At 41.3% G+C, this 13,278-nt stretch overlaps 1 protein-coding gene across 1 annotated transcript in view; it reads right to left on the minus strand.

Annotated features, from left to right (window-relative positions):
• LOC120061361 (sodium- and chloride-dependent taurine transporter-like) overlaps positions 1-13,278 on the minus strand; it is a 32,727-nt gene that overhangs the window by 3,249 nt on the left and 16,200 nt on the right. The window contains exons 4-11 of the mRNA XM_039011125.1: positions 10,733-10,967; positions 9,121-9,253; positions 7,880-8,014; positions 5,645-5,748; positions 5,376-5,500; positions 3,602-3,714; positions 1,374-1,511; positions 553-655 (exon numbers count right to left, since the gene is read on the minus strand). Coding sequence (XP_038867053.1) covers positions 553-655; positions 1,374-1,511; positions 3,602-3,714; positions 5,376-5,500; positions 5,645-5,748; positions 7,880-8,014; positions 9,121-9,253; positions 10,733-10,967 — 1,086 coding nt within the window. The remainder of the gene's footprint in view (positions 1-552; positions 656-1,373; positions 1,512-3,601; positions 3,715-5,375; positions 5,501-5,644; positions 5,749-7,879; positions 8,015-9,120; positions 9,254-10,732; positions 10,968-13,278) is intronic.

Below are 13,278 nucleotides of genomic sequence, written 5' to 3' on the forward strand. Positions count from 1 at the left end.
CATATGTCAGCTCAGTCGGAAATTACCTTTACATTTTAACACAGATCTTCTGCGATACTTCCGTGATACAGATTGAATCCAGCCCTAGTTTACGGTTAACCGTTACAAAACTAGGAACAGGTTCCACTCAGCAATGACAGACAACCCCTGTTATGGCCTATGTGCCATTGCATGATAAGCTATTCTTAGCAATATCGGCATGCTTGCTCTCTTAATAACGGCTATAACAGCGTTACTAAAAACACCTCTAGGAATGGCAGCTGGGTCGTTGTGCTCCTGTTCACCTCTTCATTATAAAGGTCATTGTGATGAGGCGGCATAGTTCTTAGTCATTTGCCTTCAATAGAAGCCAATGGGCTGTGCGTAAAAGCCAATTCAAGTGATTTACGATTGGCGTGAAAGGAAACAAGGTTATTGTTTACCCCAAGCAAGGTCATAACTCATGTGTTATTGTTTTTGTTTAACATTTTAAAAACACAGTATCTTAACATGTGTTCCCTAAATGTAGGCTACACACTTTATTTGGCAAAAAGAGCAACAAAAAAAACTTACCATAAACCCAGGCTACAGCAATACATTCAAAGAATGCAACCCACAAAAGGCACACACCACTGGCTGCATAGTAGTCAAAGAGTTGAAACACATACATGCCACCCTGAAAAGAAAGCACATAGCAAAAAGAGAGTGAGAGAGAAATACAGAAAGGGAGAGCGATGGGGTGGGCATGGGTAGGAAAAGGTGGAGGAGGTTGATACATCAGAATGCGGGCGCTGGGCCAATGAAAGGACAGTTCAACAGGTGGTGAGATGTCACATATAATTGAAGTTAACTGGAACATAGCATTCTAAATTGTTCCATTTGTGATGTCAAGCACACAGGATGTGATATGAGAGGTCATTAGTAGAAACCCCATATTTGGTCGCAAAATTGTGACAACGGCAAAGTATGTGGGGAAACTATTTTGATGTTATCTTATATGTTAACCTGAAATGTGTGTAGTAGAAACGACAGTGTGTATCGTTAGCTTATATTGAAGAGATGTTTCTGTATGTGAACATAATTTAATTACAAAGGTCCCAGAAGTGATTGTTTAAAATTGTATTTAACTAGGCAAGTCAGTTAAGAACAAATGATTATTTACAATGACAGCCTACCAGGGAACATTGGGTTAACTGCCTTGTTCAGTGGCAGAACAACAGATTTTTACCTTGTCAGCTCCGGGATTTAGATCCAGCAACCTTTCAGTTACCGGCCCAATGCTCTTACCACTAGGCTACCTGCCACTAGTCGCAGTATGTCAATGTGTCTTACATGTAAGGTAAAAACAACATGTCTTGCATAGAGATACGTTAAAGTGCTGTTGGTGTACTTACTTTTGTTACCATGGTAAGTCCCAAAAGATAGCTTATGCAGCACATTACAGCTATAAAGATCTCACGGCGGTAACCCGTCCTTAGGGCGGCTGGATACAGATCGACCAGGGAGGTGATCTGTCCTTCCACCTCCACAAACTGGGGAGACAGAAAGCAACACATCAACCTTAATTAGGCCTCATTACAAAAACATGAATACTAAATAAATACATTATAAAGTAACAACCTATATTTATAGCCCTGGATCTCATATGAGCAAATACCCTGAGAAACTGTTGAGCATGAAAAATCCAGCAGCGTTGCAGTTCTTGACCCACTCAAACCGGTCCACGTGGCACCTACTACCATACCCCGTGCAAAGGCACTTAACTCTTTGGTCTTGCCCATTCACACTCCCCTTCATCTACACTGATTGAAGTGGATTTAACAAGTGACATCAATAAGGGACAATAGCTTTCACCTGGTCATGTTTTGTACAGTCAGCGTACAGGAATATGGAAACATTTAAAAAATGTGCAGCCTGGAACCAATTTAATTTCTCAGTGGTCTGTCGAAAGCTTAACAAAAAGTAATGTCGGCCTCTCTATATGTTCACTTTTCTTTCTCCTCAAATCGCTGATTAGACTAGACTAGAGAATGACTGCTGTCTTTGTTGTGCAGAAATGAGACATTCTAAACAAGGCTTCTCTTTGGAAGGCCTCCTATTGGTTTGTTGATGCAAAACAACACTGACTGTCTCCCACTTAACCGCTCTCTCGCCCTCCACCTCCCTCCCTCTCTTTCTCCAGTCTATTCTTCATGGAAACCCTCTCCACTTCAAGCTACTCCAGTTGTCTTGTCATGGGCTGAATTATTTAAGAGGCAGTGCTGTTGTCGTCACTGTAAATGTATCTGGAGTCACACTACTCTGATTTCGTGAAATAGACTTTGTTATTCAGCATACACTGAAAATAGTTTTTCCCCCCACATCTTACAACAAGCCCACTCCTCATAACTATGGCATACGAGCCATGAAACAATACTGTATTCAGCACCTCTAATCTGAGTCAAATGTATGGTCAAGAATGACGGCCACTCTCCTACTGCTCAGTTTGCCTATGGACGTAGTAGTGCTAGAAGCACAAGTATTTATTTCAAATCTGGACCATCATCCTGATCTCCTATTTGGCTGAGATATATCATTGGCCATGAGGAGTGCTGACTTAGCACAGAGTAAAATTACACTTGGAAGCTGGAAATGTGATAGTGAGAGAACCCCACTGATGCCACTCCTGTGTTGTCTCCCTGGCCTTGCCTCCGTTCATCTTAATCAACGCCCCGGGACTCTGGGCTGCAGGGACACCTCAGAGGAAGGCTATAGGACTAGACTGTTTGGTTCTACCTACTAAATTACTATGCGTTCAGAGATTAATTTAATTTCACACACTTTTACAAAAACTGTTTACTATTTGCGTTCAAGCCTTCAAGATGTAACAGCTGTTTTGACATAGTAGTAGAGTCCACTCTGGGAAAACACTAGTTAAAAATACTGCCTGCTGTGAAACGTGTTGGGTCGCCTTTCTTATCTGGAAGTTATTTGAAACCAGGGGTCGTTGATGTTGATCAGACACACACTCTCTTTTATACCCATGACTGACCTGACTGTAGCCCTGTGCTCCATTTGGAGCACAACTGACTACTGTACTGGGGTCCTCAAAAGTACTATACCAATCGAAAAGGTACCACTTTACACTTCTGTATGAGTACCTACTTCCTATATATTTACATGGTACTGTAAATACATAGGCATATTGTAATTAGAGTTTAAATACACTAACTACATACTGTAATTACAGTGTAGATACTCTAACAACATATTGTAATTACAGTGTAGAGACACTATATTATAAATACGGTGTAGATACACTATATTGTAATTACAGTGTAGATACACTAACCACATATTGTAATTACAGTGTAGATATACTAACATATTGTAATTACAGTGTAGATACACTAACAACGTATTGTAATTACAGTGTAGATACACTAACAATGTATTGTAATTACAGTGTAGATATACTAACGTATTGTAATGACAGTGTAGATACACTAACAACGTACTGTAATTACAGTTTGTAGATACACATTGTTACAAGGTCCTTATAACTAGGGACATGTACTGTCACGTCCTGTTGTACGTACCACTACCAATAGTAATGTATGCTAGCTATTGGTTTAGTACTGACCTGACTGTCGAGGCCCAGTAGCAGAAGCATGATGAAGAATAGGATGGCCCAGAACGTGGGATAGGGCATCATGGACACAGCCTTAGGGTAGGCAATGAAGGCCAGGCCAGGACCTAGAAGGGGGAGAAGAGAGGGGAAGGGGGGAGAAGGGGGAAAGGAGAGGGGAAGGGGGAGAAGGGGAGAAAGAGAGGGAAGAGAATTAACCAACCCGTCTAATTTGAGCTTGGACGGTATGAGGGGGGATAAAAACATTAAACTAAAGACATTCAAAGTATCTGGAATGCTAATGTTACAGTACTGGAAGAGACTAAGTGATAAACCTTTGGTATATGCTATGTGTTTCTGTTCTGTAAGGACTGGATAGGTTGAGGAACTATCCACTAAGTATCTGCTACCGTTCATATGCTGTGTGACTCTAGCATCCTGCATTAGTTTACTTGCTAAACAAATACTGACAAAGCAGATAGCGATTTGCTCAAAAGCATAAGCTAATTCAACAGGATTTTGAAAGGCACTTGAACATATACAAACAGACAGGAAACTGAACTCAACAAACTATATATCATTAACTCTTGCAAGTCCATCCAACACAATAAAGTATTGCACAGATTTAGTTAGACCTCACATTTGTCATTATTTACTGTTATCCACAACAATTTACATTTACTGTAACCTTAAGAAAATATGACCTATTTTTCAAGTTAATCCTTTTACAATAAATATGCATGAATTATAGCAACAACAAAAAAACAATCAGACATTGATTTTCAATCATTCCAATTGACAAACACAGCAGACACAGCTATAACAGTCAGAGTACAATATAATTCTCTCCTCTTACTAATTCAAGTTAAAGTACATGGAAACAGTTTCTCTCTGAACCAGGTTGTTGTCAAGGAAGGAACAATAGCAACACTGAATTGGACAGAGCGAGCATGCTGAAAGAAGATGCATCTCCTTCGGAATCCACATAAAATACAATATCAAGGTGGGCAGAAACAGAACCGCTTAGCTAAAGCCACCTCAGGGATCCACAGCTCAATGCAGTACAGTACTTAACATTACAGTTACATTACAATACTTGGCACTGTCGTTTTCCACAACTATTTCACTGGTTGTGAGCAGTCTACTGTATTACCCAACATAAATGATAACAATTTAATTGGAACAGAATTGTCTTATTTTATTTTGGCTTATTGCACATTATAGTGACTGTAAACAATTTCTTAATTAAATCAATTCAATCCACAATTGCCAATCTTATGGATGACCCCTCACCATAAGATGTAATGATTTTTTAAATAAACATAAATATTATAAATAGATTATAAACCCTAGAGTGGAACATTGGTGCACGTGGTGCCTTTGAGCCCAGGTGACTGTGAATGGTAGAGCATAGCTGTGGTTATGAGTGTGGTTTTATAGAGTGGCTCTTTATTTAACCCAGCTTTACATGGTAGCTCAGACACACGGCACAGTGCTCAACCAGAGCCAAATTCGCTGTGGAAAACACAGCATAGAAAAAGCAACAATTCTGTTTCTTTCAGGCCTTTATTCAAGGAGTGTCCAATTGCCGATACCTCTACATTTCAGCATTGTCGTTTCCAAAACTTATCTTTTCAAATGGCGCATTTGAGTTTTTTCCCTCTTTCAAATCTGGGTGTCTTTTTGGCTAAATCGTAAAAAAAACAAAAAACTTTCCAATCATCTGTTTTGTTCGTTAGCAGTGCCCACCATCACTGTTACGTTCACCGTTGACCTTTGACCCTCATACCTGACTCTGCCACATCGGCAATGTCCACCCCTTGCTCTTGTGCCATGAAGCCCAGGACGGAAAATATTGCGAAGCCAGACACAAAACTGGTACCGCTGTTCAGGCCTCCCAGCAGCAAACAGTCCCTATGTCACACATATGTCATGGAGGATGTTAATTTACACAGACGGAACCGAAGTTCCCATTTTTTTCTTACGCAACCGCCTTTGACACGAGTTGCTCTCTCTACTACTACAGCAGTCCCCCGTCACCATGACAACAAAGCTCACCTGTAGCAGTTGTATTTGTACTTGTTGTAGCTCCCTAGTGACGTCATAGCCCCCAGACAGATGGCGTAGGAGAAGAATATCTGGGTTCCTGCGTCGATCCACACCTGAGACAACAACAGCAACAACATGATACCAGGCGGCTCAGTTCGCCATTCATCATACACTTCTGGTCACATGGCCAGCAACCTTTTTCATCTTTGTTGGGACATAATTGGGTTAGATTAACCTAATAAGCAATTCAATTTGATTAACGCACTTAAGGCATTTTACTATGACCTTTTCCTTCTGCGTCTGATCAAACGTACAAGTAACTAAGCTACTGAGGCTAAGACACATAACTACTTTAATAAACATGTTGCGAGCTCAAATCAAATTGAGGGCACTGAATTGCTCTTCAGTGCACTCTCAAAACTGAACATCTTAATCAAAGCAAGGCTTTTGTTGTAACATTGGAAATCAAAAAGACCACATGGGATACCATGTTGCAAATCTAATTTATCCAACAAAAGTACCTTTCAGCTCTCCAGCTCAAAGCATGTAACAAAAAAGCGTCTCTAATCTCATTGCAAAACCACGATGTTGCAGAATGATTGTCATGGAACTTTCCAGGTCCACCAGGCATAGTTAAATCTTATATGCTTTCATGCCCTCAGTTTGTCCATAGATTGCACTGGGATCAACAGAGAAACACATCTTATCTCTTTCCTAAGCGTCAACCCTATTTTTGCTCAACTCATTTAACTCCAGCAGTGAGCTAATTTAATTACACGATATATATATACGTATATATACACACAAAAGTATGTGGACACCCCTTCAAATTAGTGGATTTGGCTATTTCAGCCATAACTGTTGCTGACAGGTGTATAAAATTGAGCACAAAACCATGCAATCTCCATAGACAAACATTATCAGTAGAATGGCCTTACTGAAGAGCTCGGTGACTTTCAACGTAGCACTGTCATAGATAGGATGCCACCTTTCCAACAAGTCAGTTATCAAATTTCTGCCCTTCTAGAGCTGCCCTGGTCAACTTTAAGTGCTGTTATTGTGAAGTGGAAATGTCTAGGAACAACAACGGCTCAGCCGAGAAGTGGTGGGCCACACAAGCTCACAGAACTGAACTGCTGAGTGTCGAAGCGCGTAATTATCGTCTCTCCTCGATGCAACACTCACTACCGAATTCCAAACTGCCTCTGGAATCAAGGTTAGCACAACTGTTCTCCAGGAGCTTCATGAAATGTTTTTTCATGGCTGAGCAGCCGCACACAAGTCTAAGATCACCATGCGCAATGCCAAGCGTCGGCTAGAGTGGTGTAAAGCTCGCCGCCATTGGACTCTGGACTGATGAATCACGCTTCACCATCTGGCAGTTCGATGGACGAATCTGAGTTTGGCGGATGCCAGGAGAACGCTACCTGCCTGAATGCATAATGCCTACTGTAAAGTTTGATGGAGGAGGAATAATGGTCTGGGGCTGTTTTTCAAGGCCCCTTAGTTCCAGTGAAGAGAAATCTTAACACCACAGCATACAATGAAATTCTAGATGATTCTGTGCTTCCAACTTTGTGGCAACAGTTTTGGGAAGGCCCTTTCCTGTTTCAGCATGACAATGCCCCCGTGCACAAAGTGAGGTCCATACAGAAATGATTTGTCAAGATCGGTGTGGAAGAACTTGACTGGGATGAATTGGAACGCCGACTGCGAGCCAGGCCTAATCACCCAACATCTGTGCTGACCTCACTAATGCTCTTGTGGCTGAATGGAAGCAAGTCCCCACAGCAATGTTCCAACATCTAGTGGAAAGCCTTCCCAAAGGAGAGGAGGTTGTTATAGCAGCAAAGGGGAGACCAACTCCACATTAATGCCCATGATTTTGGAATGAGATGTTCGACGAGTCAGGTGGTGTATGTCATAAACCTGGATGGTTGGAGAGTTCTAGCGAGTCTTGCATTGTGAGCACATGTTCTCTCAAAGATTATAGTGTCACTAATAATTCAACCAGCCTTAACCAAAGCTGTGTACCGGTTCCTTTTCCGCAGTCCAGATTACTTTATGATGTAGAGTTGTCAGTGAGAGGCCCTGATAGACGTGTAAGTAAACAGATATGCATTGATGCTGAAAGGGGATATGTGTAGTCATGTCATTGGGGGCAGGCAGAGGGGATTGCACAGAGACAGGGAAGATGGGTAGAGGGGTGGGGGTGAGGATTTGGGTAAGAGTTATGGCTCCTACCTCTGGATCCTGTAGGCGGGTCAGGTTGGGGTAGAGATAGAATTTGATCCCTTCGGACGCCCCTGGCAGAGTCACTCCACGCACCAGCAGCACAATAAGCATGACGAAAGGGAAAGTTGCTGTGACATACACCACCTAGAGAAAACAGATAAGAGACAATTATAGATTTATTAGCTGATTTAAGGTTTCCTAACAGAATGGAACTTGGAGAGGATGCTTGAGGTAGAAGTTACTCCCAACTACAGATCTAGGATTCGATTACCATATCACCAATTCTTAAAGGGATGAAGAAATATCTGATCCTGTGTCAGTGGTTAGGTTGGGGGTAACTTCTACCCACTCCTTAGGGCTCCAGAGATAGCCCATCAACTGAAGCCAAGGTTTCAAAATATAAAAGGTGGCGCAGTTGGCCATTTTACAGAATGGAATGTTTTTTGCTAGGAAATAAATTGGTTTAAACAAATAGGAAAGGGAGCATGGAATACACAGAAGGACACAACTGCACAAAGATAGTTGACTGTTGTGGATTGCATTGTGTGAGGTGTTTTCAGTTGGGGTGGGCAACTGGAGTGAGTGCATGGAAATATATTACAATAGCCTTTTAACTGAAGTAACAGCTGCCGTCATATAAGCAGTGGCCTCCATAACATAACCAGGTGACATGTAGAGCTCTGTGTTTGCTCTAGGTGCGTGGGGATAAGAATATGTATTACATGGTAATAATGGCAGCCTTTTACAGTGTAGATTTAAGCCACTCCCTTGTTAAGATATGGTAATGAACAATTCAAGATGGCACCGACAGAGATGGTTGCCTTGCTTCGAGTCCTTAGGAAACTACACAGTATTTCGTTTTTTTATGTATTATTTCTTACATTGTTACCCCAGGAAATCTTGTCAGTGACAGAGACAAGTTGGCTACAACAGAAAACACCTAGCACCCAGGTTAATGCCCTTAGGGAGCAGACAATACATATTAAGTAATTCCCTTTTTTGGGTGTATACATACAGATGTAGGATACTAACTTGAGCCAGTTTGCACCAGCAGGAAAATAATTCTGCAGCAACAGGAAATGTGAAATATTATGTTGATTATAATTAATGGACATTTTTGTAGGGGTTGATACATTTTTCGTAGTAAAGTTGTCCTGCAACAGGGTGATCAAATTAAGATCCGACATCTATAAACACACTTTTTAAGAGACTACAAACAAGCCTGATAACCACATCGTGCTACTACTCACCTTCCCAGTGGACTTGACTCCCTTCCAGATGCAGAAGAAGCAGACAATCCACACTGCCAGGAGACACAGGGCTAGGTCCCACTTCAATGGCCCGATGTCATCAATTCCAGAGGAGATGCTCAGCACATTGCGTCTTAGCAGAGAGGGGGCAGACAGCATCCAGGTTAATGACTGTTCTGATGGGACAGAACTGTAGGCTTATGTAGACCCCTGAACGATACAGTACAGTACATTTTCCACTCTACAAAAACATTTTAAAAAGTAGGGCAAGTGTGACATGTCATAATTCCTGTGGGTCCTGTCCAAGGTTTCATGCCAACAGAGGTTACATCACCGCAGTGAAAAGCAAACATCCACATGATGTGACGGTAATAGTGTGTCTGTGAGGTCTAGTTTTCACCAACCCTCCTCTGCTCTAGCTCACCCTGGACCGGAATGAACTGTGCTCTGAGACAATTTTGAGAGAATATGACAGAATGTTATTTTCATTCTATGTGTTCTATTCTATTTCTGTGGAACAGCCTCAATTCGTCGGGGCATGGACTCTACAAGGTGTCAAAAAGCGTTCCACAAGGATGCTGACCCATATTGACGCCAATGCTTCCCATAGTTGTGTCAAGTTGGCTGGATGTCCTTTGGGTGGTGGACTATTATTGATACACGTGGAAAACTGTTGAGAATGAAAACCCAGCAACGTTGCAGTTCTTGACACAAACCGGTGAGATTACCATACTCCGTTCAAAGGCACTTAAATATTTTGTCTTTCCCATTCACCCTCTGAATGGCACATATACACAATCCATGTCTCAATAGTCTCAAGGCTTAACCTGTTTCCTCCCCTTCATCTACACTGATTGAAGTGGATAAAAAAAAATGAAATCAATAAGGGGTCATAGTGTTCACCTGGTCAATCTATGTCATGAAAAGAGCAGGTGTTCTTAATGTTTTGTACACTCAGTATATATATTTTTAATTTAACTAGGCAAGTCAGTTAAGAACACATTTTTATATTCAATGACAGCCTAGGAACAGTGGGGTAACTGCCTTGTTCAGGGGCAGTGCAACAGACTTTTGCCTTGTCAGCTCAGGGATTTGATCTTGCAACCTTTCGGTTTCAAGTCCAACGCTCTAACCACTAGGCTACCTGCCGCTCCATATATGACTCTGGTAAAAAGTAGATATCATCTATGCTGGATTTTGTGTTGGCCAAATGTCAATAAGCATCATCTTAACCTAAATTGTGATTTGAAGTTAAGTGGTTGTGGCTTCCCAAGAGGATACAATTTTGGCAGGACTTTTAAGAGGAAAGGAAAAGGATAATACCCCTTGATCCAAATATAGTACAGTGAAATGATCCAATTTAAAGATAGAATGAACCTCATGATAGAGGGGGGATTTCTTGGAAATGTTGCCCATTCAAACATAAGTTTACAGCAAACAAGGAAGAGGCACAGTATCTGCACTGTTTATATTTGAGTTTGTTTTTGACATTGTAAACCTGTCTGTGTTCACGTGCGTGTGTATGCATGAAAGGTGTGTGTGTGTGTGTGTGTGTGTTTGTCTGTGTGTGTCAGTACAGAGTCAACCCAGCTGTCAGACAGTGAGTACTCACTCCCAGAACTCAGTGACGGGGGAGGTGAAGTTGGTGATATTGGCAGCCAGCATTAGGGTCTTGTTCTTGCGGACTGTGTCCTCCACACACCGGTCTGTGTTCCACGGCTGATTGCATTTGGCCCAGGGCAGCTCCGGCTGAAAGCACTGGAATAGGTAGTAGAGTCCCCAGGCTAGAATCACTATGTAGTAGATGTTCAGGAGAGAGACGATCACGATAGAGGCATAGCCAATACCTACAGAGAAGAGAAATTATTCATTAAAACCAATACTGGATTGATTCTTTATTATATCAGTAAACCAGTGCAGAAGCTTGGGAGTAAACAGAGAACTAGTGTTCTTGGAATAAGTCACAGCCATGATGAAATCACCATGAAAAATCGATGTCCTACAACTAAATTGTGAAACCACAAGAGTTTCATTCCAAAACACTATATATACATTTTTTTGAAATGTTGATTAATTAAAAACACATCTTGTGAAAGAGATTGAGCTATTCTTTTTTCATGTTACCGATTAATGGGCTAGTGAAAAGACACATATGATTTTGTTTAAAATATATTGCAAGGTAATTTTATTTTAGGGAGACAAGTAATCATGTTTTGTGGCAAAATGCTATGTAACCATCCCAAACAACAGAACTGCAATAGAACAAGTATCTGGATTGGGTTTTAAACAATTAGGGAAAAGGGAATACTTAGTCAGTTGTACAACAGAATGCATTCAACTGAAATGTATCTTCTGCATTTAACCCAACCTCTCTGAATCAGAGAGTTGCAGGCGGCTGCCTTAATCAACATCCATGTCATCAGCACCAGGGGAACAGTGGGTTAACTACCTTGCACAGGGGAAGAATGACAGATTTTTACCTTGTCAGCTCAGGGACTTGATCCAGCAACCTTTAGGTTACAGGCCCAAAGTTCTAACCCACCAGGCTACCTGCCAGGCTACCTGCCACCCTCCACATGTAATAAAGTATTGATACATAAATAAACACATATTAAAATAATTAATTTGTTTAAACTATATTACACAAATACCCTATCACATATCCAATTTATTGTATCCAGAGAGTGAACAGTGTATGGAAAGTATGTTTTCTTTTTGGACATTTAAGCAACTTTTGGAACAATTTGATAGGGTTTTTACAGGTTTGTTTCGTTAGGATAAATCAAGGAAAGATTTTGAGTTTGATTATATACACTTCATAATAATATACATATAATACTATCAATAATATACAAATATATAATACAACTTACGACTGAACAATGACAATGATTCGCTAAATTGCTCACTTTTGCGCCAGCAGCAAAAACCATTTGGAAGGTTCAGCACATCTGGACAGTGGATTTTGCCAGAGCCATATATTTAGAGAGTTGGGCTAACTTTTAGCATTTTTAAAAATAATTCTAGACATTCAGTTAGGCTACATAGCATTTATTTTTACAATTCCTTGTGTAATGTTAATGGCGTGCTAACATGGCTGCCATAAAATGTTGTAGTGTCATGTAAATACATCATAATGCAGAAACACCAACGTCCCTGCTCTCTAAACACGGCTCTGGATATAACACATTTTCGTATGAAACAAGAGTGTCGGATATTGCGTTATGCAAAAAAACACATTCTAAAGCAAATGTTTTGAAAGTACGATAACAGCCATAGTTGATTCACAGAGAAAGGACCATTCATTTCAATTGCCGTTTATCGTATATTGGAATCAAACCCTTCAATGCATTTACTGTAGCAGAACAGTGCCATAGGGGCTTCAATATGTGTCACTGAATCCCCTTGTAAACTAAATTAAGTAAAGCCAACATTGGAGCTGAAGCACTTCAGTGAACAGCACTGACCTAGTTCCTTTTGACTAAATGTATGTCTATAAAATCATTAGAAACCAATCCACTGACTCGGATGTTCACAACTCAACACTCCTATTTCAAAGAGAGGATGTTTCCCTGGCTTGAGTGTACTAACTCTGGTAATAATGACTTTAGTCACAGAAATCCCCTGTAGTCTTCCACTCCTCTGATCTATTTGTAAAGTGGCGTTACCTCCGCCAGTCAGGGTTGTGTGTGTGGTAGGTGAGGCAGGGCAGGCCTTCTGAAGGTGTGATAAAACACTAAGAGGGACAATGGCAGCCGGCCTATAGGCCACCTGTGGGCATCTGTCAGTCTCTAGTCTATATGTGGGTAAGCAAACGTGTGCGTGCGCATGTGCGTGTGTGTGTTTGCGCACGTGTGAGTGTGTGTGTGCGCAAGTGAGTGTGTGTGTGTGCATGCATGCACACGTGCATGTGTGTGCCAGTTCACACAACCCCCCAGTCAATTAGGCAGCTGCCTCAGCACTCCTTGATTATTCAAGCTCATCAACAGATGCTGAAGATTGGCTGCACCCCAGTCTTCAGCTGTCTGTTTCTACCTGCCGCTCCCGGCTTCATGGCATAGCAGTTTATGGCTGGGAGCTGTCTCTCTACCTACTGGTCTACATGTTAGAACTGGTCTGCCAGTAGCATATCACAGTGTAAACCTATGGCAGGACCCT

Source organism: Salvelinus namaycush, chromosome 16, assembly GCF_016432855.1.
Source record: "Salvelinus namaycush isolate Seneca chromosome 16, SaNama_1.0, whole genome shotgun sequence".
NCBI classification, from domain to species: domain Eukaryota; kingdom Metazoa; phylum Chordata; class Actinopteri; order Salmoniformes; family Salmonidae; genus Salvelinus; species Salvelinus namaycush.